General features: G+C 35.9%; 4 protein-coding genes across 7 annotated transcripts; 3 read left to right on the forward strand and 1 right to left on the reverse strand.

The window, feature by feature from the left end:
* Positions 1-278: 278 nt before the first annotated feature.
* On the reverse strand, positions 279-4,115 carry LOC107266169 (protein FAM76A). Its single transcript, XM_015736381.2, has 7 exons — positions 3,723-4,115; positions 3,067-3,131; positions 2,780-2,993; positions 2,205-2,341; positions 1,702-1,942; positions 1,388-1,625; positions 279-1,135 (listed from the first exon to the last, which is right to left on the reverse strand). The coding sequence occupies exons 1-6, from the start codon at positions 3,816-3,818 to the stop codon at positions 1,392-1,394; spliced, it is 987 nt and encodes a 328-aa protein (XP_015591867.1). The 5' UTR covers positions 3,819-4,115; the 3' UTR covers positions 279-1,135; positions 1,388-1,391.
* A 2,191-nt stretch (positions 4,116-6,306) lies between these two features.
* On the forward strand, positions 6,307-8,349 carry LOC107266076. Of its 2 annotated transcripts, XM_015736196.2 has the most exons (3): positions 6,307-6,735; positions 6,880-7,524; positions 7,735-8,349. In XM_015736196.2, the coding sequence occupies exons 1-2, from the start codon at positions 6,476-6,478 to the stop codon at positions 7,508-7,510; spliced, it is 891 nt and encodes a 296-aa protein (XP_015591682.1). In that variant the 5' UTR covers positions 6,307-6,475; the 3' UTR covers positions 7,511-7,524; positions 7,735-8,349. The 2 variants fall into 2 exon arrangements, with proteins under 2 accessions (XP_015591682.1, XP_015591681.1); XM_015736195.2 differs by lacking the exon at positions 7,735-8,349 and having other exon boundaries at positions 6,308-6,735; positions 6,880-7,690.
* A 3,191-nt stretch (positions 8,350-11,540) lies between these two features.
* Positions 11,541-14,540, forward strand: LOC107266175. 3 transcript variants are annotated; one of them, XM_015736396.2, is made up of 5 exons: positions 11,541-11,605; positions 12,101-12,401; positions 12,469-13,108; positions 13,176-13,448; positions 13,597-14,540. In XM_015736396.2, the coding sequence occupies exons 2-5, from the start codon at positions 12,142-12,144 to the stop codon at positions 13,795-13,797; spliced, it is 1,374 nt and encodes a 457-aa protein (XP_015591882.1). In that variant the 5' UTR covers positions 11,541-11,605; positions 12,101-12,141; the 3' UTR covers positions 13,798-14,540. The 3 variants fall into 3 exon arrangements, with proteins under 3 accessions (XP_015591882.1, XP_015591883.1, XP_015591880.1); XM_015736394.2 differs by lacking the exon at positions 11,541-11,605 and adding an exon at positions 11,623-11,957; XM_015736397.2 differs by lacking the exons at positions 11,541-11,605; positions 13,176-13,448 and adding an exon at positions 11,618-11,957.
* Positions 14,541-19,754: 5,214 nt separating this feature from the next.
* On the forward strand, positions 19,755-23,436 carry LOC107266176. Its single transcript, XM_025083368.1, has 4 exons — positions 19,755-21,011; positions 21,499-21,772; positions 21,838-22,474; positions 23,242-23,436. Exons 2-4 carry the CDS (start codon positions 21,513-21,515, stop codon positions 23,434-23,436), a joined length of 1,092 nt encoding a protein of 363 aa, XP_024939136.1. The 5' UTR covers positions 19,755-21,011; positions 21,499-21,512.
* Positions 23,437-24,771: the final 1,335 nt, after the last annotated feature.

The following is a 24,771-nucleotide window of genomic DNA, read 5'->3' on the forward strand; positions in this document are numbered from 1 at the left end:
ATTATTATTACAATTATCGATTAGGTAATGCTCAATTAGCATTTGTTTCTTAAAATAAAGAATAAATATATGGCTGTTGGATATTTACATGCAAGTATCACTATTCCCAAAATGCAAAATGTTGCACAAATTTATATTAAAAAGATAACAAATATATATTATATGGATACCACACATCACGGGATAACCTTAGTGATCAAAGATCAGAAGGATAAAAGGAAAATGATCCAGAGTAAGTAAGTTGGTAATAAAAATCAAATACTTCGAGGATACAGACAAATATTTCATTTAGCTTTTCATCTTTCTTTCTTTTCATTTCTTTTTGATATTTTTATTGTAAATTTTCTCTACAACCACCATAATGCCGAATCATCGTCGTTACAGTCATTATAAATATTGAAAGATCGTAGCGGCCGTACAATTTGTAACGAGGATAATAGGGCGAGGGGCGTCACTCGCAATACAAAATTCACGCGGTGACTATCATCGACCGTGTTTTATTCGATTTTCGATGGAGCACATTTGTCCCTCGATAATAAATCATAACTGCATCACTCGTGCGAACGCGCCTAAATACTTACAATTAATATGTCAGTGAGATTTTCTTCCGAATGGCCGGATTCAAAATCGATTTAGTTCTTAAGACCATCGAGAGGCCCAATTGCTTGATACTAGCTATAAAAAATGTTTCCCTTAATAGTCATAATTTTTTGTCTTACTATTTTTATTTTTCATTTATCCCGGCGCAACGTGCGACAATAACGACGGGCAATAAATGTCGTCACACGAAATTGTTTTCGTGAAGAAAAATTAATAGGTACTCAAGCTAGAAAGAGAATATATCTCTTTAATTTGTTTTTATACGCATGATCTTTTTTTTCTTTTCATTCGTAATGTTTTTCATGTTAAACCACGTCACGCGTCTCTATTCGACCTTTTGCACTTCGTTCCCTGTCGCCCGTTAACAGAGGACAGATTCTTGTATGAATGAAAAATTATATATTCCTATGGTAATTAGAAAAATAATACAGATTTCGTTTCGATAATGGAAACAATTCGCTATTCCTTAATGTATCACGTGATCTGAGTGGGTATGGTTAATTGAGTATGTACGTTGTCACGGCTAACCAAATCCCTGAAAAAAAAATCGTCAACTTTTCTTCATTTACGATTTGATTAATCAGCACGCATAAAGTAGTAATGTAATTTTCAAAAAATAAACAGCATTTACTGTGATAGTTCTTATTAGTATACTCTTTATTGCCATTTAATTCCCTTAATCAGGAATATGATAAAAATATTTATATATCAATATAATTAAAAATGACTCCGTATCGTTATTTAGAGAAATATTATCTTATTCACACGAGAAATGAAAGTACCTTACCTTATCAAGGTACAGGACTATCGGTCCCACTTCCGCTGTTGGTCCCTGCTTCACTCTTCGTGGCAGCAACCCTATCGCCTCGCTTTGTGCTCTTTGACAGGGACGCAACTTCCTTCAACAAACTCGATATCTTATGTTGCATATTCGATACTTTCGTCTCATACTCCTTCTCCGTGGCTTTCATCTTGTTACGTAATTCCGCTTCCGTTGTAAAGTGTTTGGCCTTTAATTCCGTGATCTACAGATAAACATAAATAACTTACATTGCAAAATTCCATGCATTAGCTGTTAAATGCTCATTTTCTTCAACCTACCTGCCTGTCCTTCGACAATAACTGACTATCCTTCATTGAGATCTGCTTCTGGAGATGAGCAATCTTCTCCTTGAGCTGCGTCACTGCCACAACATGATCAGAACTGTTAGGATCGTGATCGTGAACACCAGCCATTCTAGCAACTTTCAATGGTGTAGGACCATTAGCATCACTACCCTCAGACTGTGGTGGTAATTTCGTCACGTCTACCCTGTGAGGTCTTTTGTTATGGCCTTTTAACCTATAAACGGACAATTGAAATAGGTTACATATCTCGTTTGATATAAGACAATATCAATTAGATTATCATTTTCATCATCAAGGAACTACTATAACATCAACGAAAAATACTTTCTATATTATGATGTGCAGAAAGACATGATTGGTATTAATAAGGAAGATTTAAATGTCATTTGAATGCTCATCAATAGATGATAAAATATAGTGGACCATTTTTTAAGATGATGTTACCTTCTGATATTAGATATTGGGATCATAGTTACTTTTGTTCTTTGTGCTTTGCTGCTCGCTGCTGAGCTAACTTCAAGTGAGCCCTTCGTTCTGCATCCGATTGTTTTGTTTTTGCTAACGCACGCTTGTATGACAGAGTACAAAGCCAGCATAAGAGCTTCCCATCTACCTAAAAACGAAAAAGAGCACTGTAACCATTATAGCAATGTTGAGCGTTAATAGTAATATTACCATATACCAACAACAGAGAGGACTTAGCTGTAGAAACTACACTTGATGCCTATTCGTTCTCTAAAAAAGAAAAGAAGTCATGGCAGAATATCAAAATCATCGTTCAGTTTAAGCAGTTAATGTAAGTGCACGTGAAAACGTAGTATTATCCGCAATGCCAGACGTTCTATTGGGATTCATTGTGAAACACGACCAGTTGAAAAAGCGCAATGGAAACCGAGCTGAGTGCCATTTAACTACAAACGCGTAATAAACAACACTTGCACAGCTAGAGACTTCTTGTTTACGGTAATATGTATATGTAAGTTCAACAACCAGGAAACAAACAACAATGGAAATACATATGCCATATAAGACTATAAACATGCTATGATACCTTTTTGTCCTCATCCTGTCTGTCAAAGGCGCACTTCTGCTTGCACTGTTCACAAGTCACTGGTGGTCCATAGCGTTTCTCCGAGTTTGTGCATCGTTGACACTTGCTGCCAATAAATGCTGCTATGGTATTGCAATATTCGCATGCTGAAGGTTTCCCATAAGCTTTCACATTCTGTTCGCACTTCTTACATATCGTACTTGTGTTACCCTTGCTGAAAAAATTATATAGGGATATAGTGAATTAGTATGAAATTATGATAATTTTGATACAATCTTATTACTTACATAGTCTGTTGAAATTCGGATCTACAATAGGTACACTTGACAACTGGAAAAGCACCACGGCATTCCTACAAGTAAATACATTCCTATTTTTACACACGTAAAAGTATATATATTAATTAATAGGATTTATCCATGGAAATAAAATATTAAGTATTATTGATGTAAAAAAAACAACAATGATACTACATTCCAACATATCTTATCACTTTATCAATGTATTGGAAATATACAAGGCATATAAATAAAAATAAATCTGCATACACATGAACAAAAGAAAATAAGTTCGCAGTACCAAACTCCAAAAACTCTGTATTCAAGATAATAATGCAAATAGAATATTATGACAAATTACATTCTCTTAGAGAATATCATGCTACCTGAACTGCTATCCAAACAAATCAAAGAGAATAATAATATTAAGGATATCTACAATGTAAAAATATAACAAGCTCATACTCCAATATATCAAAATATTTTTGCTCATAAAAAAATTACGAGAATTACCGCTCTTCTTAGAGATAATGAAAAATTCTAATATTAGCATAGAATGTTGTCGTGGTTTCGAAAAGTCGTAGACGCCAATACAGGTTGAGTACTTTTTGCAAGGCCCACGGTGTACTAAACGAAGAGTTCGTATAACTCCAGAATCTCAATACCTTGCACAACTGTTGTCCAGGTGACAGTTCTTCAAAGGGATGTCGTGAAAAGCACCTGGAGCACGCAAAAAGCGCTTGAACGTTATTCGTGCTCATTCTCGAAGAACTCTTGTGTGCGAAGTCTTGGGTCACTAACGACGCACGTCACTGAGTTAAAAATCGGCCCGAAAAAATTATCTTGTATATACACACGAACCGAACTACTGTGATTGATTAATATAATTAAAAAAAATTAAACTACGCCACAGAACGTATAACACTGTTTTACATATTTTGCATGCGTCTCTCTACGACACAAACAATTTTTTTTCACGTACAACACCTTTCTTAATTCTTCACGACCGGCTGTTGACTAGAGGCGGCCATTTGCGACTTCGGTGAATGGCAACCATGGATGAAAACGGAACGCGTTCGTCTACTTTACTTTTAAAAATTACTCACCAGATGACAGGCCGGTTCCCACAGTGTGACGAACTCAGTCCGACTGAGCGCTATCGCTACTAACTCCCAGTCGCTCAGTATGGTAGAGCTCCTTGTTTCCTGATTTGATACCGCGAAATTCAAGACGCAATTCGTAGTAATTCTTAATATTCGAAGTACACAGCCAGAGTCTTATTTTAGTTATACGTAAGATATAAGACCCCAGTTGCCTTATAACATTGACATTCTAATACTTTGTATACCTTCTCCTTTTGTACTAAAGACCCTTTTCTTTGTAAACAGCAATAAATAAGGGAAAGACTTTTGGGAGTCCCTCGTAATATGACTCGAGGGTCGTCACGGCCCAGCGTGCGTGCTCGCGCGCTTATTAGCATGAGCTATGTGAGTCTGTTTTTTGTCAACCACATTCGGAAACCAAGTAAGCGCTTCCGCTGACTTGTCTTTTGCACGGGAATCTTTCAAGAAACTTTTCCACGCTTTCACCTTTTCCCTCCCAAACAATTCTCCATGAAAAGAAAATGACTCACGACGCCTGAAAAAGCTTCTTATTCAGGAAGTGCTGACTTTGCTCCGAAAGAGTGAACTAGTATACTCACGGCACTGCTGCAGTTTGGTTTTATCATCCAACACGCGTACAGTCAGTCTTTTTCTTGTCCGCGCATTAGTGTAATATAAACTTTATTCTAATCCAATGTAAATTACTCGCTTGTGTATCAATTAATTTCTTCGCGTATCTTTGAAGAGTTAAAATAGATGAATGAAGAAATTCCCGTGTTTATATCATTTCAAACTTCCTAGTCCCAACGCGCTATTTCTATAGCCAATGCAGCGGCGAATCCCTGACGAAACTTACGGTCCTGAGCGGCCAGTCAGCGAAGGACTTCAAGGTAACCAGCTCCAGGACGTAACAACAATTTAATGAAATATGAAATGAAAAAAAAAAAATTTATTCGCGCAATAAGTGGATCCTTTATAGAGTTAGCCGGACACATTTAACTTTAAACATTATTTTTTGTACTAATCGTTTGGTGGTAATTGGTAGTTTAATTAAAATCTTTGGTAATCAATAATTTTTCTGGAATATTGAAAACAAATTTTAGCAAGAATTTAGCCGGACATATTTAATTTATTAATCGATTTTGTTCGATAAGCGGATAAATCGATGCGAAATCGTTTGGTGGTTACGAATAACGTAGTTAAAAGTTCTGGTAGTCATTGATTCTGCCAAAAACCTTAAAGAACTATAAGCGCAATAGTGGTGGAAGTAGGTCACCCGATGGCAATCAGTTGGCCAAAGAAATATTAATTTTTCAAGTGACAACACTCTGTGAAGTCATAATCGGCGTAGAATCGTTTGGCGGTTACAAATAAACTAGTTGAAACGTTTGGTGATCATTGGTCCTGCCCAAAATTTTTAAATATGATTAGGGCAATACTAGTGGGAATCGGTCAAATAATGGCGTCGAATTTTCCGGACAATTTTGTATTTTATTCGTTGGAAATTCACCTCTATGAAGTTAGCCGGTCAATTTTAACTTTTTAACTTCTGATTATACCTAATCGATTGATAATAGTTTGGTTGGATTGGTGGCTTAATTAAAATATCTGGTGGCGCATCGTTCTCTTTCAATTAGGTAATTAAATTTGGAACCTGAAATTAACCGAAATTTCTTTTGTTTTAATCAATTCAATTAGGGCTGTACAACACGGGTTTGCACAAAAATTAAACGAAACAAATCTCCAAACATGAAATATTGCGATTACTAGATTATATTTTATGAAAGTATAGTTTTATAACAAAATAATATATATGATAACAGTAAAAGTATATTAATTTCAAATTTTTAAAGATAGTTGCTTTTTTCCCGATCAGGTGGCGCCACTATTCCATGCGATTCGTCTTACATTTGACAGATGGCGCTACGTTAAAACCCTAAGTCACTAGCAGCTAACTTCAGTTCGGAGACGTATACTGCAGTTATCCGTTCAGCAGAAACACCGCTGAGGGAGCAAATACATTTGATTGGTCAAATCTCAGTCGTTTACAAGATTAACGATCAAATGACCAATCAAATGTATTTGCTCCTCAACTCTGTTTCTGCTGAACATACCCTAAGGCCCGTTTTCTTCAACGCGGTTGAATGCATTAACTACGCTTATTTTTAAAATACAAGTGTCTAATTGGCTAATAGCACATTTAAACCGATTTATCCATTAAGCCGCGTCGAAGTAAATGGGCCTTTGTCATTGTTTGTCATTACACGTTTTCTTTGTAACAATATACTTATTTTTTGCAAACCTAGTGTAGGAAAATGAATAAACTAGCTTATTTGAGTTGTCCGTTCACGTGGAAAATGGAAGAGCTTCCTCGTACTGCAGAAAGTTTGATAGATGCAGATACTGAAAGACGTGAAATGTTGTTATTTGACGGCAATCGACAGGATGGTATTACTTTTAGAAAATTGATTTACGCAGTGACAAAAGCATATGATTTTGCTGAAAATCATTGTTTGGAGAATGCAATGGAAGAAGTTGAGAAATCAGAGAATCTTTTTAATGATCTTCAGGAAAAGTAAATTAATTTGTAAATTTAATACTGACAATTTTCTTTTACATGAAGTTTAATCGACAAGTTTTTAAAATATTGCCAATAGCTTTATTGGTGAGAAACATTTAATAAGCATATAAGTTATATCAATTTAGCAACTGTTTTCAGAATACCTAATGGCATATCCATCAAAGCGTTTGAGCATATGGTTAAAGGAACCAAATGCTTTATTCTTCAAAAAATGAATAAACTGAATGAGGTAGAAAGTATTCTAGAAAGTTTATCTATTTGTGAGGACAGTTTTGAATTGGGAACACTGCATGGGTGTCAAAGTTCAGCCTGGTACTTTTACAAATTTGCTGGAAAAGAGAAGGCTATAGAAAATGCATTGATTGCTGTTGAATTAAATCCTAAGAGTGGACTATGGCACTTTCTTCTTGCAATGAGTTTAAAACATGTCAGGCAACTTATTGGTAAGGAGAGAAAACCCGGTCCTAAAGAGCAGGCAGCACTTAAAACTGCATTCAAGTTACAACCAGATCCACTTATTGGCATTCAGTGTGCTAAAATGTATCATAAATTGAGGGAAAATGAAAAAGCAAAAGAAATGTGCAATAATGTACTTCATATGAATCCTACCAGTTGCATTATTTATTTGCAATTAGCACTTGGTTTTATTCAATATCATAACAATACATGGGATAAACTAATTTGCAAAGAATATAGCGAGAAAACTCGCATCTGCCTAGACTATGTTGGAACAAGGATGCCTAAAAATCAAAGATATAAGATATGTTAAAAAGATATGAGAAGGTTAGTGAATATACAATCCAGAAAATATTAATGCATATTGGATCATTTCATCATTTTGTCCGCAAAGATGCAAAAAGTGCTTGTGAATCGTTTTTAAAATGTATTGAAATTAATCCACAATGTAACAGATTAAAGGTAAAATACATGTTTATTTTACTTCAGCAAATTCAGTGATTTTATACTTTTCATGTATTGTCCTTAAAATTTTAGATGTTTTTTTATGGTATTGTTAACAAACGATTCAACATATTCGTTGTATTGAAGACAGATATTTTACCAAAGTTGCAAAGACAATATCCTGACCAAGCGTCTTATGAAATGGTAACTAAAGCAGAGGAATTTTGCAACCTGTATGGAGATAAAGATTGTATGTCAATAGAACAGAAAGTCAAAAATATTCAGCTTTGAATTACGAAAAGTGAATGTTTTTGGTAAGAATTAAAAATGTTGAATTATTCAATTTACACAAAATTATTGTTAGAGCTCCTACATGACGATTTTATATCTATTGTTATCGCAATACCTAATTATATATTCAGTTTATCGGGTCTTAATTAATTATGTGATAAGTCTTAAAGTACATTATATCTAATAATTTCGATATAGTTATATATAAGTTTTATTTTCGCTCATTATTTTTGTAAACGAATAATATGAAAAAAATGTAATGTGTATTAGATTTAACATCTTTTATATGGAGACTTTAAGAGAAATAATAATAAGTAATTTGTTAAAAATTCATCTACTGATTCACGTTGACCTTATTGCCTTACCTAGCTTTTCCCTTTATACGAAACAGAAATATTATCTCTCAATCACTATATGCTATTGCAAAACGAAGTCCATGCATTGAACCGTGTTGAAGAACATGCTTGAATGCACAAAATTAGAACTCGGTCGAGTCTCGCGCCAAGTACAGGCAACCGGCTGTACAGGGCACGGCTCGCCAAGAATCTTTACCTGAGTCAACTCTTGTAAACCTGTGTCTGGAATCAAATATTTTATAAGCCGCTATACATATATAAAAAAAACAATTATTGATACATTCACTATAGGAATTGATGGTTTTCTGAATCGATTGCCACCAAAATCAATGCGGTTAGTATACCAGATTAAGGCGTTTTGAGATGGCGAGCGAGATAATTTTATTTCAATTTCCTCATCACCGGCGTCGTCGTCAGTAGGATATGCAAAAGATGGGCAGAAAGGGCTCATTCAGACCGAAAGCAGAGGGAAGCGAGAAGCGAGCAGCGGAATCTTGGCTGTGAAACCACATTTTCTGCCTTTTTATGTTAGGTAGTCATATGAAAGTATTAAGAAATAAGTTATTTACCTTAATTACGTATATATAGAGTAAAGTATACTACATTAAAAATAGTAATACTTTCCTTCCTTTCCTTATGGCTGACTCCTCCAATGCGAGACCGTTAGTCTCGACGTACCGAGTTGCCCGGCAAAGGAGAGCACCCGACGGAGACGTCTCGAAGGACCGACAGAAGCTCGGGTGAGATACCGGTGCCCCGCTGGAGATGGACAAAGGGCTGTAGAGCGGGCGGAGATAAGGTTTTGTTACGATTAAGGGCAGGGGAGGAACCTCCTGCCCGAGTTAAGGATTTGGTGCCCAGCTGTCGCCCGATGCCCTGAGGAAGCGGCCATGGGGGATCTCCAAATGTTACGTACCGATTCACTAAGGAACGCTCTCGATTTGATTTAAAGGGACGAGTTGAGGGAAAGGAAGAGTTATCAGCTATAAGGATGCCGACCAATCACAATGATTAGTTCTCGAATTTGGCTATTATAAAAGCAGTCAGTCTCGGAGCACCAAATGAGGTGTCACGAGCTGCCTCGCGCTTCCGTGCTGCCTGTTGATATATTTGCTAGCCGTGTTTCGATACGGTATACCAAGTTCTCGCTCGTGTACTTCTCACGTTACTGTCGCGACATCCAGAAAATTCCCTGGACTTTCTGCGAGTGTTCCGGAAGTGCAGTGCTGTGCCCTAGTGCAGTACCTACCTGAGTGTCTCCTGGATGCAGTTCTCGACATTAACGGATCAGCTGCCCCAGGCCGGTGAGTACATCTTCACTGCCTTCCATCGTTTGTACCTTCACATTTTTTTTTTAAATTCAAGATAAGTACGTAGTAAGTACAGCGTTTAGACGGCATTTTTTCAAGTTTTTCAAAAAAGTATCGTTTATACCGCTGTCCGATTAGTCCCATTCGAAAGAATATAGTCTCCAGTACATCTCCACTGCGTTCCGTCGTTTGCACCCTCATAGTTTTTTTTTTTAATTCGAAATAAGTACGTAGCGATTACAGCGTCTAGACGCCGTTTTTTTGAGTTTTTTCAAAAAGTATCGTTTGCTAACCTTTCCTATCAGTCCCATTCGGAAGAATATAGTCTCTAGTACATCTCCACTGCGTTCCATCGTTGGGACCCTCACAATTTTTTTTAAATTCAAGGTAAGTTAAAAACTAATGTTAAAACCTATCAGGAACTGTAGAACTCCTCGAGAACTATTGAAAAAGACTATTGTCCCACACAGCACACTATATTTCGAAAACATTACAACAATATTCCAATATTTCAATGCGACAGCAATGTTGTTGATGTCTTTATGTCAAATATTGCAGAATATTTCAGGGCAATATAATAAATAAAACTTTCTGATATATTGGTGAAATCTGTGACAAGAGTCCCTAACCAGACTCGGAGTATCCGAGCGAACACTAGTTCACTGCCGCGCCGCTAGGTGGCCAAGGCAACTCGCATGAAAAAACGTAGGACCGGGTAAATAATTAATCCGTCGATTATTCGGTTTTCGTCTTCGCCGTCAATATATACTTTTGTATTCTGCATGTAAAAATTACATGTGAAATTATTGCATTTGTATAGAGTATTTAAAAATACAACCGAGGTAGTATTTAAAGAGGTATAGGCAACCTGCCCAAAGAAACCCACGATACATTGCTGGCATTGGAATTTATTCTCAGTTATATTATTTCTCAGTTATCTATCTGAGTTATATTTTATTAATATTATGCATTGATATTTCCAAAATATTGACCGGCAATATTATAGCAATATTATGATTGCAACGTGCTGAGCGGACATTGCGAGGTTCCTGCAACATTCCAGAAATATTTAAACAATTTTCAATATTTTTCCGGTAATATTGCATTATTTCAAGGGAAACTTTTAGCAATGTTGACAAAATATTTCTGTGCTGTGTGGGGTTGAAACGTTTTCAAGAGTTTTTTTTAAAAATGCGGTGCTGGAGATCCATACCCGTGTAGCGCCTCAATTTTTTTAAAATTCGTATTTTAACGATGTGATGTAGCAGAACTTTTGTTAAAATCTATCAGGAATCGTAGAACTTCTCGAGAATTGTTGAAGAAGCCTATTGATGAATCAGTTTCCAAATATTGAGGTGCTACACGGGTATGAAGGTGGCACCGCAATTACTTAAAAATGTTTCAACAATACTCTTTTTCAATAGTTCTCGAGGAGTTCTATAGTTCCTAATAGGTTTTAACAATAGTTCTGCTACGCAACATCGGTAAAATATCTATTAAATATACTGGTGGCACCATGCGCTTCAATGCAGGGAGGCATGAGTTGCTCGGTTTTGTCATATTAACCTTACCGAGCTTACACTGTGCGCTCGAATTTAGGATTGCAAAGAAAAAAATATTTAGGCTATATCCGATGAGCTGCCTCGTTCTAAATGTTGCTTTGGGAACCAGCGTTAAGTAGCGGAGTACCTCTGCCTACCAAGCTACACGTTCGTGATCGCAGTCAGCTCGGCTACGATGGGATCCGCATTATCAACGGAGACGATGATCACGAAACTCTACTTCCGGACTCGCCGCTGCGATTCAGTGCTATGTTTTTGGTATCGCCTAAAACCGTAGCGTTGTGCATCTCTCTACTCTAGAGTCCCTCTAGTAAGAGTCCGGCCAACACCCGAAAGGGACGCCATATTAAGGGCTTGTTTGGCGCCACCATGATATTGCACGCGGATTTTCAAACTACCAATCTTTACCATCAAGAGACTCGGTCGAGTCTCGCGCCAAGTACAGGTAACCCGCCGTACAGGGCTTAACACTACCCACACTACAGAATGCGAATCTCTCCCATAAACGTATTCACACACACCGTTCTATTCCGGAAGGAGCCCATAATATAGCGGAGCCAATCACTAACAAGCCCCACCGTTGGCCGGACTCTTACTAGAGGGACTCTACCCTACTCATCTCTGTTTGGGATTTCCCTGTTTCTACTCAATCCCCTACTTCCAAAAATTTTTTTTACTACCCTGCGTCTCTAAAATATACGATTTTTATTGTTCCGAGTGTCATGCTCAATATCACAGTGCAGTTCAATATAGACGAACATAGCATCCGAAACATGTCATAATATCATTGTCTTTACGTATGTATTGCTCTTTATTAGATTTACGAATGCTAATTTTTTACACGAGTTCGAAGGAAGAAATGAAGAAAAAATAAAAGACATGCTTTTTTATTATTCAGTATTATTTGTATTACTTATAATAAAATATACATTTTTTACAGTGTTTTTGGTATATTAAAACGACCAAAATTTATATACGAAAATGGACCAACTTCATCGTTTGAGTTGTCCATTCACTTGGGAAATGAAGAATGTGGTTTCGACTCCAGAAAGTCTTTTATTGGATTACAGCCAATCTGAGTCTAATTGGAATATTGAAACTGATAAGGAACTAGGAAGCTTTACTCTTATGAAGTTAATGTACTCGGTGATGGTAGCTTTCGAAAATGCAGAAAAAGGTGGTTTAAAAGAAGCGATGCAAAAGATTAAAGAATCGGAAGAGATTTTTATTAAATTGCAAAGGTAAACTCAAATAACATATTAATAATAAAATGTACAAAGCCAGTCTTCATTAAACTATTTATTTCAGTATGCCAAATGGTATATCTATAAAGGCAGTAGATCATATTATTAAAAGTACAAAATGCTTTATTCTAAAAGAAATGAAAAGATTTTCTGACGTAACAAATATATTAAAGTCTATTGACTCTTGTGATAAAGAAAAACTTGAAATCGGTACTTTGTATGGGTGTCAAAGCATCGCATGGTCATTCTATTTTGCTGCTGAATGCGATAAGGCTATTCAAAATGCATCAAGAGCTATTGATTTAAATTCTGACAATGGACTATGGCATTTCATCCTTGGCAAAAGTTTGAGGCGTCAGAGGAAATTTTTTAACTTTGGTACTAAATTAACATTAAGAGAGCAAACTTCGTTTAAAAATGCATTTGACTTATTACCCACCAACCCATATGTTGGAATCTATTGCGCTCAAATGTACCGTGAGTCGTACGACCTGAAGAATGCAAAAAGAGCATATACCAAAGTACTCGCCATGAAACCTGACAGTTGTGACATTTATCTCAAATTGGCACTCGGATTTATTCGTACCAAAAGCTGTGAAAAAGCCTCCGAATGCTTGAAATATGTAGCTTCAAGGACTCCAAAAGATAAAACATATCTTCACTACATAGGAATATATCTTGAAAAATGTGAGAAGGATTATAAGGTATGATTAAATCTATTATGTATTTAATTCCTGTTATATTTTGTTTACTTCTATCATTTATCCTTAGGGAGCCTTAAAATATTTCAAAGAAGCAGGAGCTTTGTATAATTATGCAGCAGATATGAACTACGTAGCTCTAAAAATATCTCAGAACTGCAACAAAAATGATACTCTTGAATATTTATTTGAAATGTTGGATCGATACAAATCTATTGCGTACAAAACACAGGCAATACATTTAAACATAGGATCGGTTTATTATACACAAAAAAATCTGAATGATGCAGGTGAACATTACCTGAAAGCAATCAAAATTGATCCACAAAATACAATACTGGAAGTAAATATTTCCTATAATTTATAAATATACATTATAGTGATCATCGAAATTTATTTGCAACTTTAAAAAGATTCTTTTATTAATTATATTAGTAGAGGGCAACGGTGCCTTCTGATATTTCTCAATATGATGTTATTCCATTTTTCAGAAATTTCACAACGTCCCACTTACCAGATTTAAAATAAATATCTTTGACGTACTAAAAAGGGAAGTAATACCTTTATGGAAAAAACAAGCCGTTGATCAATCAACGCGTGAGATGTTGAGGGAAGCAGAAGAAGCCTGTAACGAATACAATGCTCGTTTCAGTAAGACAACAGCACAGAAGATGACAAAGGATTCACTGTGAATCATCTTCATGGAACCCATTGTTATTATTGAATGTCAACGAGCGTTTTAATGTTATCTATACTTCGACATCCTTATTTAATGGAAGTTTATATAATCATTTATTTAGACGTGCTGGCAGGAAATCAAAAGTTTATATATTTGATAACATACATATATGCGCTGGGTGCATTGTGCAGTTACTATTGTTTTAATGAGTATTTGAAGAACAGAGTGCTGATAACTTATCGATATTCTATCACTAACATTTCTGCTTATCGACTCACGTTTCACTTACAGTTCATTCCAGGGGTAGAGTTTCGTTTTCGGTAATAGTGAATGCGTTAAAGTAGACATTGATAACTAACGTTTTTTTTTTCATAGTTAACGTATATTTTAAGTCATACAAAAATTTAAAGAGTACACAAAAAAAATATTGTCCTGTATTCAAAATAATGTTAATACTAAACAGTGAAACGAAGTAAAGACTCCACTTATGTAACATTGAAGTAAAACAGACGGGTCTATGAAATAGGTTGTCAGTGTAACGTATTTTTTGCGAATCTGTCTTTCCTTTATGAATCAAACACTACGCGAAAAAAAACTCTAGATAAAAAGATATCTATGTAAGATAATTTTCAATTGAGCAGGATTTAAAACTATTACATAATCTGTTATAATTAGCCTTCGACATTTAACACTATAAAAATAATTATTTTGATTGCTTGAAAAAAAAAATAAATATACATTACTCTTTTCAGTGCCTATTATTTTCTTTTTGTTGTATATAGACATGTAATATATGCGTGCTTCTGTATGACATTGAAACCCTTTTATCAATGAAATTTCTTTTTTATTACTGCAGAGTGACATGGTCCTCAATCTTGGGTGCAGGATAGGAGATCTCGAATTTGAGTACAATCATCTCAAATCCTTATTCCACCGACTGTCTTATTAAATGAACCGCATTTAGACACAAAGTAGATAGCAGTTTAGCATATATTTCATAACTTTTCCTAAAGTTATTGAATTTACATTAAACGCATTGATTGATTTTCGTAATTAGCTAGAGAATTTACAACCCCTTAAGCCACGATTAAGTTCTAGAACTAATTTATCCGCAGTTACTACTTAAACGTACAGTTGTTTCTAGTGCCAGACCCTAATAAAAGAGATATAGAACCAAAAGGAAAATGAAGATAACGAAGTAGTAGCTTGCGGACGGTGTTTGGAGTCACATCGGTGCTACAATTAAAAGGAGAAACTCCAAAAGATGAATTGGAATTTGTGCCGAAAGTGACAATTTCTTTTAAATTCGTTTACTTGTGTGTATTAATTTTTATTTATTTGCAATGAAACATATTTATGGTGTGCAGAATTGACTTGCGAGAAAAATGGAAAAGGAGCTAGAGAAATCGAATTGCCCATTTACATGGAATTTGGAGAAGTTCGCTTACAGTAAAGACAACAAGCTCACATTTTGAAATTCGTGCAGTATTCTTCGATAAATGTGTTGAAGAACTGAATGATGTTCTTTTATTAAATTTAATGTATAAGACGACTAAAGCTTATAAATGTACCGAATTCATTCACTTCGAGGATGCTATGACATGGATAGCAAAGGCTCAGAAGAATGTTGTTACCATTAAAAAAAAAAGTATGTAGAATTCAAAGAGTGTTACACGAAGCAAATTAGTTTACTTTTTATTAGAAATTGTTTATCAAAAGACAAATTTAGTCGATTATTCATAATGAACTTTAATGTGTGAGGTATACCTATCCTAAAAACTGAAAAATGTTTTTTTTTTATAATTTTAATGTAACTTATTCGAAGCTTTCTAGCGAAAGAGATATATATGCCAGCGTCTTTCAGTTTTTCGCTTAATTATTTAAGACTATAAAAAAAAACTTGTAAATTTCCGATTCGTGCTGATAGAAATTCATCCGTGTAGGTACTTAAGTTGGCAACACTAATAATGTGTTACGTCCGGATGAGAACCTTCAGTGATACTTAATGTTTTTAACCTACATTTCGTCTGGTGCGACGCATTATGCTAGTGTCATCTTAGTCACTCATAACAACCGATAGTCTAAACATTAATTTTCAAAGAATAATTCCAATCCGTCACTACCTTAAGAAAACACGTCGACAGCTAGCCTTAGCAACTCTGCGACAAATAAGATATGTGCGTCTTATAGAAATCATAGTATAAACAAACCAGTGGTCACGCGCTATGTGTGTGACCCGAAAGGCTATGGTATAAGGAAGAAGTTACAAAAGACGAATGTAAGGTCAAAAATTAGAGGAAAACCCCCACCTAGTGATCAAGGACTAACAGTGAGTCATAGGTCATTTAAAAAGGAAGATCAGTTCGATCCAGTTGCTGTTTTTGGGTCAGCAGTCACAGAGTCCAGTCAGGAATCCGAAGTCAAATGTTTCAGCCAGATGACAAAGTAAATTGTTCCCTGAAAAAAATGCAACTCAAGAAAAGATCTAAGTTCAAATTTTATAAATCTTTCTAAGTCTTTTGTCACCGATTCCAAATTCGAATTCAACAGTTAGACATCATATTGCTAATCTATTTTATAACTTAAGTTATTTTATTTTAACTTTAAATTATAATTATTGAGTTGTAATTTTAATGACCCGTATGCAACTTTATCGCAAAATTGTCTATTAACTATCTTCCTTCAAATCCTCAAACCAATCCCTATCTCTGTTCAACCAACACGAAATTTCTTAATCCGTGATCAGATGCACCACTTCGTAAGTAAATGTTCAGTTTATCAGCTTTCTGAAAGGTTTCATATTGTGGACTTAAATTCTAACCACCGTCAGTAACAATTCGTTTTGCGCAACCAGTCTCATGACCATCAACGACACAGGGTGCAAGTAACTGGCCGATCCCGGGTAAATTTCCGAAAGGTTAGACCCGAAACAGGCCATCGTGACCATCCTCCTGACGTTACCCATTGCTTATAAATATTTGCCAGTGGAGTGGAGCGTATCTACTTCCCATTACTACCTTACCGATAGCATGCGATCGTTCGTCGGAAGTAGTAACCGTTGCAAATATACTCGGTAGGGTGAAGTCCACCGATCCTCCAACTATCACTACACTGACCGAGTGCAATCGTCAAGTGGATGTCATAAATGTAAAGTTTACTAACTCTTTGATTGCAATTAAACCTTGTAGACCAAAAAATAATTTACTGACGGTAACCTATATATCTATATTTTTGTTGATATTAGTTATTATACTTTACAGTATAATGTGCAGTTTGTTTTCAGAAATTTTTCAATCAAATTTCTAAAAATAAATTCAATATTATATGTAGATGCACTAAAGAGCTACATTTAACCAGAATTGAAAAGGTATTATTTGGTCTTTTTGCGCAGAATGATGTTATCAGAAGCTGCAATGGCCTTGAATCCGCCTCGGTCTCGCGTTTGTCACATACGCGCATTCCCATTCGCATTCTATTCGCATGATTGTGTAGCTTCGCGTCGATACGCCGATTCTGCTCTTTCACATTCGCATTCGCTGTCTTCTCCAATGAGATGTGCTAACACATGCGCATTTGCGCACACTCGTGTCGTGAACAAAATTCTTCTTCTTATTCCTTTTTGTGATAAAAATTTTGATTGTAACGTATTCCAACTAGTACAAAGCCATCTGATAGGTACCGCTACGATGTCTCGAAAAAGTCGCAAATAACTTTTTTCATATCACAATAGTTAATGTTTAGCTACCAGAATGTATTGCGAATATTGCGCTGAATGGTAACCTGTTCCGTTTGCAAAGTGGATATTTTTGGCATACATTTTGATAGCTGTAAAAGATGTCAAATAGATACCAAATGCAGATTAACTAAATTTCAGCTAAAGGACATCTATAAGACATTGCTGAATAAGATCGTGTTTTAAGATGCGAAAAAGATGTCTGTCGGTGAACGAAAAGGTGTCTATTGTCACAGCAAGGAAGTATCCTCAAACAGTTGCCCAATAATATTGAAAAAAAATATTGAATAAATGTAATATGTACTGTAACCTTATTCGCACGATACGGTTCTCCGGATCGTGCCAAAAAGGCGGGTTCGAGCCTTTCGAGCCGAATCGACTATTAGGAATTTAGGAAAAATATCAGGCGGAACAAATGAAAGTGAGATTTTATTTTACAAATTAGAAAAGAAAATATATTATCCTACAACGGAATACAATAAGTTTTAGCGTAGGTCCAGCCTAGAGAATGCTGGATGTTAGTAAGCGAAGAATAGATATAAATGTAAGCGGACAGTGAGAATGATTATAAATGGTCTATACAATGGTTTAGTAATCGGACAGTCAATTGTATTAATACGGTTGTTACACGCAGTTTACCTATACGATATGTCTGACGGAAATCGTAGGTAAACTTCTAGTCTCGTGTGATTCTATTTTGGCTCTTATGTTGATTGTATCAATATAATATAGAATCGTGTCTGAAAGCAGCCTCCGACCAGCGGAATTTGATTACAGAGTTGACTCGTTAAAATATAATCGTCGTGCTGTTGAGCAGTTTTCCACAAGGGAACTCGTGATCACAGTGGTCCTATCTAAAACAACGTTGCTATCTTGGCGAGGTGAGAAGTCTCATTCGCAAAGTAGCTAGTTGTACAAGTCCTTAGATAAAGTTAGGATGGCATGTGTAGCGGAAACGGCACAATGATCAAGTGTATCAAAGTGACGGCCCAACTGATATGCAGAGATTGATTCTATCTGGCAGAGGAGACGGTTTGCTCGATTACAAGAGTAGAAGTACCTCTAGATATGATGGTCAAGTGGGACGGTTTGCCCGCTTGCCCGAGACGGTTTGCTCGTTTACTATACTAAAGGTAACCTAGCTAGCTCAGGTGATAGAATGCTCGAGTCGCGAAACGTCGCCGTTTATATACCCGTCAACGGTAGGCCAGGGGGCCTGAGAGGTGCGGAAGAATTGAGCGTTGCGATGCCTACGAATTGTTATTACTTGATATTTAGGGTTATTCGGGTTAACGGGATCTTATTATTACCGCGATACGAATATCCTCGAATGTATACGTTACAGTATATATATACTGTAACAAAAATGTTACTACAGGCTTCTCCCCGCCTTCTGGCTCGAGGCTCCCACAGGCCTTGAGTATTGCGTCTAGTATGTAGTATTGTTAATTGCGTATATTTAGTGTTCTAGGTCTATTATAACTAGTCGTAAGATTCCTTTCCTCCACCCTTCCTCCCTGTCATCATTCCCCGTAGGGCACTGGCTCGAGGACCATCAACGAGGACCGTCATCGTGGAACCTTTAGGAAGACAACAGCATCCTAGGAAGGATTGAGAGAGCGGCTACGTCGCCGAGGCAGCGGAAGGCAGGGATGGCATGGACAGGAGGAACAGCTGATCGAGACGCCCGTGGGATGGATGCCCACCAGCCACCACCATCGCCGCGGAGATGCTGCCCCGGTGCAGTCCCGTCACACGAGTAGTAAAGAGGCCCGTGTGACAGGGATGGAGCCCTCTCCCTCCAGCCCCGAAGACTTCCACGAGAGGATGTTTTGACAGGCCTGGAGGCCGCCATCTGACCGGCGCGCGTAGACAGCCCGCGCGCCGGCAATGCCAGCGTCTGGTGTACATACATATACGTTAGTAATGCAGAAACGTCCACTCGTCAAGTGGCGCGTCGACGTCGAAATAAAACTTGAACATGAAAATCGGCTCATTGGCAATCTCCTTACGATTGAGTTAGAGGAACACTGGAGGTCGTACGCCTGTATTCGGAGATAGCCCTGTAGCGTGTCAATCTCATCCACTCTCTGTAGTAACAGAGATGGTAGTAATTAGTTGTCCTTTTCGAATTGAACTGCGCATGTGTTGTATGTACAAGCCGTGCAAGTGTTGTCCCGCCGACGTATCAATGGGGACATATCTGAGTTTCTGTAAAGTTTTATACATTAAATGACAGTTATGATAAGTCTTTTAAAATCACTTTTCACTGCGGTCAAGTAATCAGTAAAACTTTATAAAAATGAAAAAAAAAATTTAGCAGTCTTCGAAATAAAGTGTGTCTGCAACTATTTCAAATTATGTTCGCTTTAGCCATCCTAAACTTTTTGAGACTGTACAGTATGTGATAGAGACAGCCTACTCCATTCGCCTGTTTCCTCGCTATCTCTTTCTGCACGCCCATCACCAATGCCGTACGCGTTCCAGGCATTTACATTTCAATGCTCCCTACTCATCCCTGATTGGGGTAATATTCTGATCGTGGCCAACATCCTTTTCGCGGCAAATTCGATTGCGTGAATCTGGCGAGGTGGGTTCCTTATCCAGCAAAGCTCTGATAGCACTCGTCGCCTTATGGGTCATCACTCGAAATACATATAGTCAGTCCACGAGTTCGGTGTTTTTCATAAAATAACGTAAATATATAGTAAAATAGACAAATAAAATATAGTTATATATTTATATTTAGTAAATATAATTCGTAACAAACATTTTATGCAATGACACGAATGCCTTGATAGGAAGTTCATTGTTTTCAATCTGCCAAAAAACACAGATCAAACTCATGGACAGACTATAGATTGAAGTAGTACGGCTGAGTTAATTGTCATTATAAACAATAACAAAATAGCTACTTGTTATTGATTTAAAAGATCCTGAATACTCTCAAAGTTTCTACTCAAGCCCGTTAAGTCAGCGCAGTAGTCACTTAAACTGATGAATATGACATTTCGCAGTTTTGCAAATTACTTTGTTTCGTACAGTCTCGGAGATTGAAGAGAGCCTATCGGTTCATTTATGACGAGAATCAGCTACGGCACTGGAGTCAACTTCAACTGAGTATTTTATCGAGACCTCGCATCATAGTATACATATACTTTGTGATACGCCTATATCAGCCCATAGTCTTCGGGGCAGTCCCTAACTGTCTGCATAGCCATCCTGCACGGCGTAATTGCGTTTAGACATATACGACTAAAATAGAATTCCTGAACTTTACAACGAGTACCTATGATTGTTTAAACAAAATTAATAAAGTGCTTTTGATTTTTTTAACGTGCATTGTGACCAAGACGAACGAAACCATTATTTCAAATATTAATAATTGCTTTTAGAAACTTTTACATACTACTAATTTTCCGTCATTATGCTCTTTGTTTTGAGAAGTACAAGGATACATCAAATATACGCTTAAATTATAATACAACGCGTGGGTAAGAAAGTTGATAATTTATTAAACATCCTTTAGACATGGATTTTATTGACGAATGTAGACTTGTTGCTAATTTTAATTATCGAATAAAAAAGCTAATATTGAGTTCTTTTAAACTAGCAAACTAATACGTTTATTAGACTGTATTTAGTTATAAACAACAAAATTTGGCGACATTATCCTTGAAAATGCGTTTGCCACATTTGTTTAACTTTGATTTAGCTCCTAATAATAGAATTTAAGTAAGCTAAGATGTAACTGTTATATCTCTTTGATGGGATTTGAGATTTGGTTTTTAGGAAAAATAAAAATAAAATTGTATTAAATATGTACCTTGATGCAGAAAGAGGTTTATTTATCATTTACATAGGGATAGATAATAAATTGCAAATGAGAAAAAATGTATTGTATACACCATTGTATTATTAAGTTTCTCATCATGGAATTGTTTATCGTAAAATATACAAATTACAGTGTTTTTATTACAGAGTTTTCTACCAAAATGCATGAATTGAAACATTTGAGTTGTCCATTCACATGGGATATGTCAAGTGTGACTTCTTATTCAGGAAGAATATTAAACCGCGAGAATGAAAGACTTTCCTATTGGATGGACGAAGATAACAATGATTTCAAAAATATTTCTATAATGAAATTAATGTTTTCCTTAATGACATCATATGAATACACTGAAGATGATAAGTTAGAAGAAGCAATAAAACAAATTGAAATCTCTGAACAAATTTTTATTGAACTTGTAAGGTAAAATTCAATGAACCATTAACTCTAAGACCAATGTGTAAAATATACTCCATTGATGATTTCAGTGCACCAAATAATATATCCATAAAGGCAGTGGATCATATTCTTAAAGGAACAAAATGCTTTATACTTGAAAGAATGAATAAATCTTCAGAGATAACAAGTATTTTTAAAACTTTTCACCTATGCCATCAAGATACAGTTGAATTAGGTACTTTATATGGATGCCGAGCTATAGCATGGTCATTTTATTTTGATGCTGGAGTTGTTGAAACTATAAGAAATTCTGAAAAAGCTATTAAACTAGACTCAAACAATGGACTGTGGCATTTCATTCTTGGTAAAGGTTTAAGGACAAAAAGAAAATGTTCTGGTTCTTATTCAAACCCAAGTGGAAGAGAACAAATGGCATTCCACAGTGCATTTATGTTACTTTGCAATGCATACATTGGTACATACCATGCACATACACAATATGAGTCAAAAAATTTAGTTGAGGCTAAAAACATATATACTATGATACTTTCTATGAAACCCAGTGAATATGATATTTATTTAAAATTAGCACTTGGGTTCATTCGTTTGAGAGAAAGTGACAAGGCTGATGTTTGTCTGAAACATTTAGAAGAAAAAGTTCCTTCTAATCCAAAATATCTCCACTATAAAGGACTATACCTTGAAAAATGTAAAAAGGATTCTGAGGTATGTTATTTAGGCTTATAATAGATTCATATTACATACCTTTCTAAATATACATGTGAGATTAAACACAACGTTCAGCAAGGCTGTGTTGTTATAAGTGCTCACCTGACAGTGATATTTGCTAAATTAAATGATGGCATAAAAATCCAACATCAATCATCAATATTGATTACATGTGATGCTTTATTCATTGTGCTAAAAAAGAGAGAAATACTATTTCATCTATGCTCTGTCATAATATACAGTAGGTATGGTTTAAGTTTATCTCATAGCACAATGAAAAATAATTCTTATTGATACGTCACCAAATGTCACTGGTTTAATGAGCACTGACAACATACACAACCTTACTAAATATTGTGTTTACTTCTATAAGTCTATCTGGCTGGGTTTAAATTGTATCTTTTTTATATAGGGAGCGTTGAAGTGTTTTAAAGAATGAGGATCATTATGTCTTTATACAGCAGATCTAACTTATTTAAATCTGAAGATGAAGATTACTAAAGGGAAATACAATCCTGTTGAATATATAACAAATATGTTACAAAGATATCAATTTTGCAGTTTTAAATTGCAATTAACATATCTGCAACTGGCATCATATTACAATATTTACCTCAAAGATGCAAGGAACTCATGCAAATATTACCTAAAAGCTATTGAACTGGGTCCAAAAAAGAACCTGTTGTTGGTAAATACTTCATATACATTCTTGTGTATAAACTTTACTTCTTCTGGTATTTTCTGTGATGTCACATCATTTTTAGCACTTTCAAGACTTCATGTATAATCCAAAAACTAACATCTATCATGTATTGAAAATGGACATAATACCAAAACTGAAATCAATTCAAGACCTCAATGAATCAACTTTTGAAATGATAAAACAGGCAGAAGAAGCTTACAAGGCATATCAGACACATATCACCGAAGATGCAAATGGAAAAATGACAGATAACTGATATATTTTATTACAATCATTCAATATGATTTATGCTTTTACGTCCTTGTCTTGATTATTCTGAATCTTTTTCTATGTATATTAAATAAATAAGAAACAAAGATATGTATACATATTGTATTAACTGCGTGATCCCCTTTAGCTTACAATAAACAAAACTTTGTATGAGCTTCGTCTTTTTGTGGAATTAAGGTATCTTCCGTCGAATCACGTCGAATGGACTATAGTCAAAGTTCCTCGCACCGATAGAACTGCACACAAAGTACTTATCCACCACTGTGGACACTATTCAAATCCTGGACCTATGGCTGTGTTCAGCAGAAACATTTCTGAGGGAGCAAACCTGTTCTTTGGTTATTTGATCGTTTATTTTGCAACAGTGTGAGATTTGACTAATTAAATGTATTTTTTTCCTCGGCAGTGTTTTTGCTGAATACAGCCTACGTATAACATTGTCAGAGAGTCTTTGGTCACGGGGGTTATGATTGAATTCATTTCCTTTTGGCTGCCTCCTCCAATGAGATATACCATTGTGTGATTTAAAGGACAAACTTCAACCATTAACACCATAGACAGAGCATTGAAACTCGAGTACGCATAGCATTTTTAAATTGGACGTCAGTAAACAGTAGGACATTGCCGATATAATTCGGATGTTTTCTGGGTGTTCTGTGTTGCGTAGGATACGATGACTAATGATATGCAAATACTGTACCTGTGAGCTATGTGTTATTTTTAATGAATTTCGTTTGGAAAATTTATATATTTCCATATAAACGTAATAGAATACGTTTAAGTAGTTACTCCGTGAAATAAAAATTGAAATATTGCATTTTTGCAGTATCTGTCAATGTAAGTTTTAACATTTGCAATCCAAAATCGGTTTCAGAAACCTCCAAAATCCTTGAAATATAAGAGTTCGCAAGACTTTGCGAGCGTACGAGGAATCTCGCCAGAAAGATGTCAGTAAACGCAGTTGTGGATTTTGTAAGATATGAAACCGAACGTCGTTAAAACGATTAAGCTTCTGAATTGGTACGTAAAAAGAGCTTTGTTATAATTGGAAAGGCACCTTGAAACAAAATAATGCTCTTTTAATGAGAAATTGATGACACTTGCATAGGGATGGTTCGCCTCTTGAAGGAGGTTTTTTCGAAAAACGCAGACATGTGTTCGGGGTTTCCACAAAGTCCGACAATGGAAAATAAAACCCTAGGGAAATATAACTAGTCGGCCATACATGCTAGGGAATTTCCCTCGTACCTGCTTGTTTTTTGAACGTTACAAAAAAAATAAAAACCCCTAAGTAGTAACCGTTTGTTGTGCTATTCGTCGT

The sequence above is a fragment of the Cephus cinctus genome, unplaced genomic scaffold (genome assembly GCF_000341935.2).
Source record: "Cephus cinctus unplaced genomic scaffold, Ccin1 Ccin1_scaffold0299, whole genome shotgun sequence".
Lineage (NCBI taxonomy): Eukaryota > Metazoa > Arthropoda > Insecta > Hymenoptera > Cephidae > Cephus > Cephus cinctus.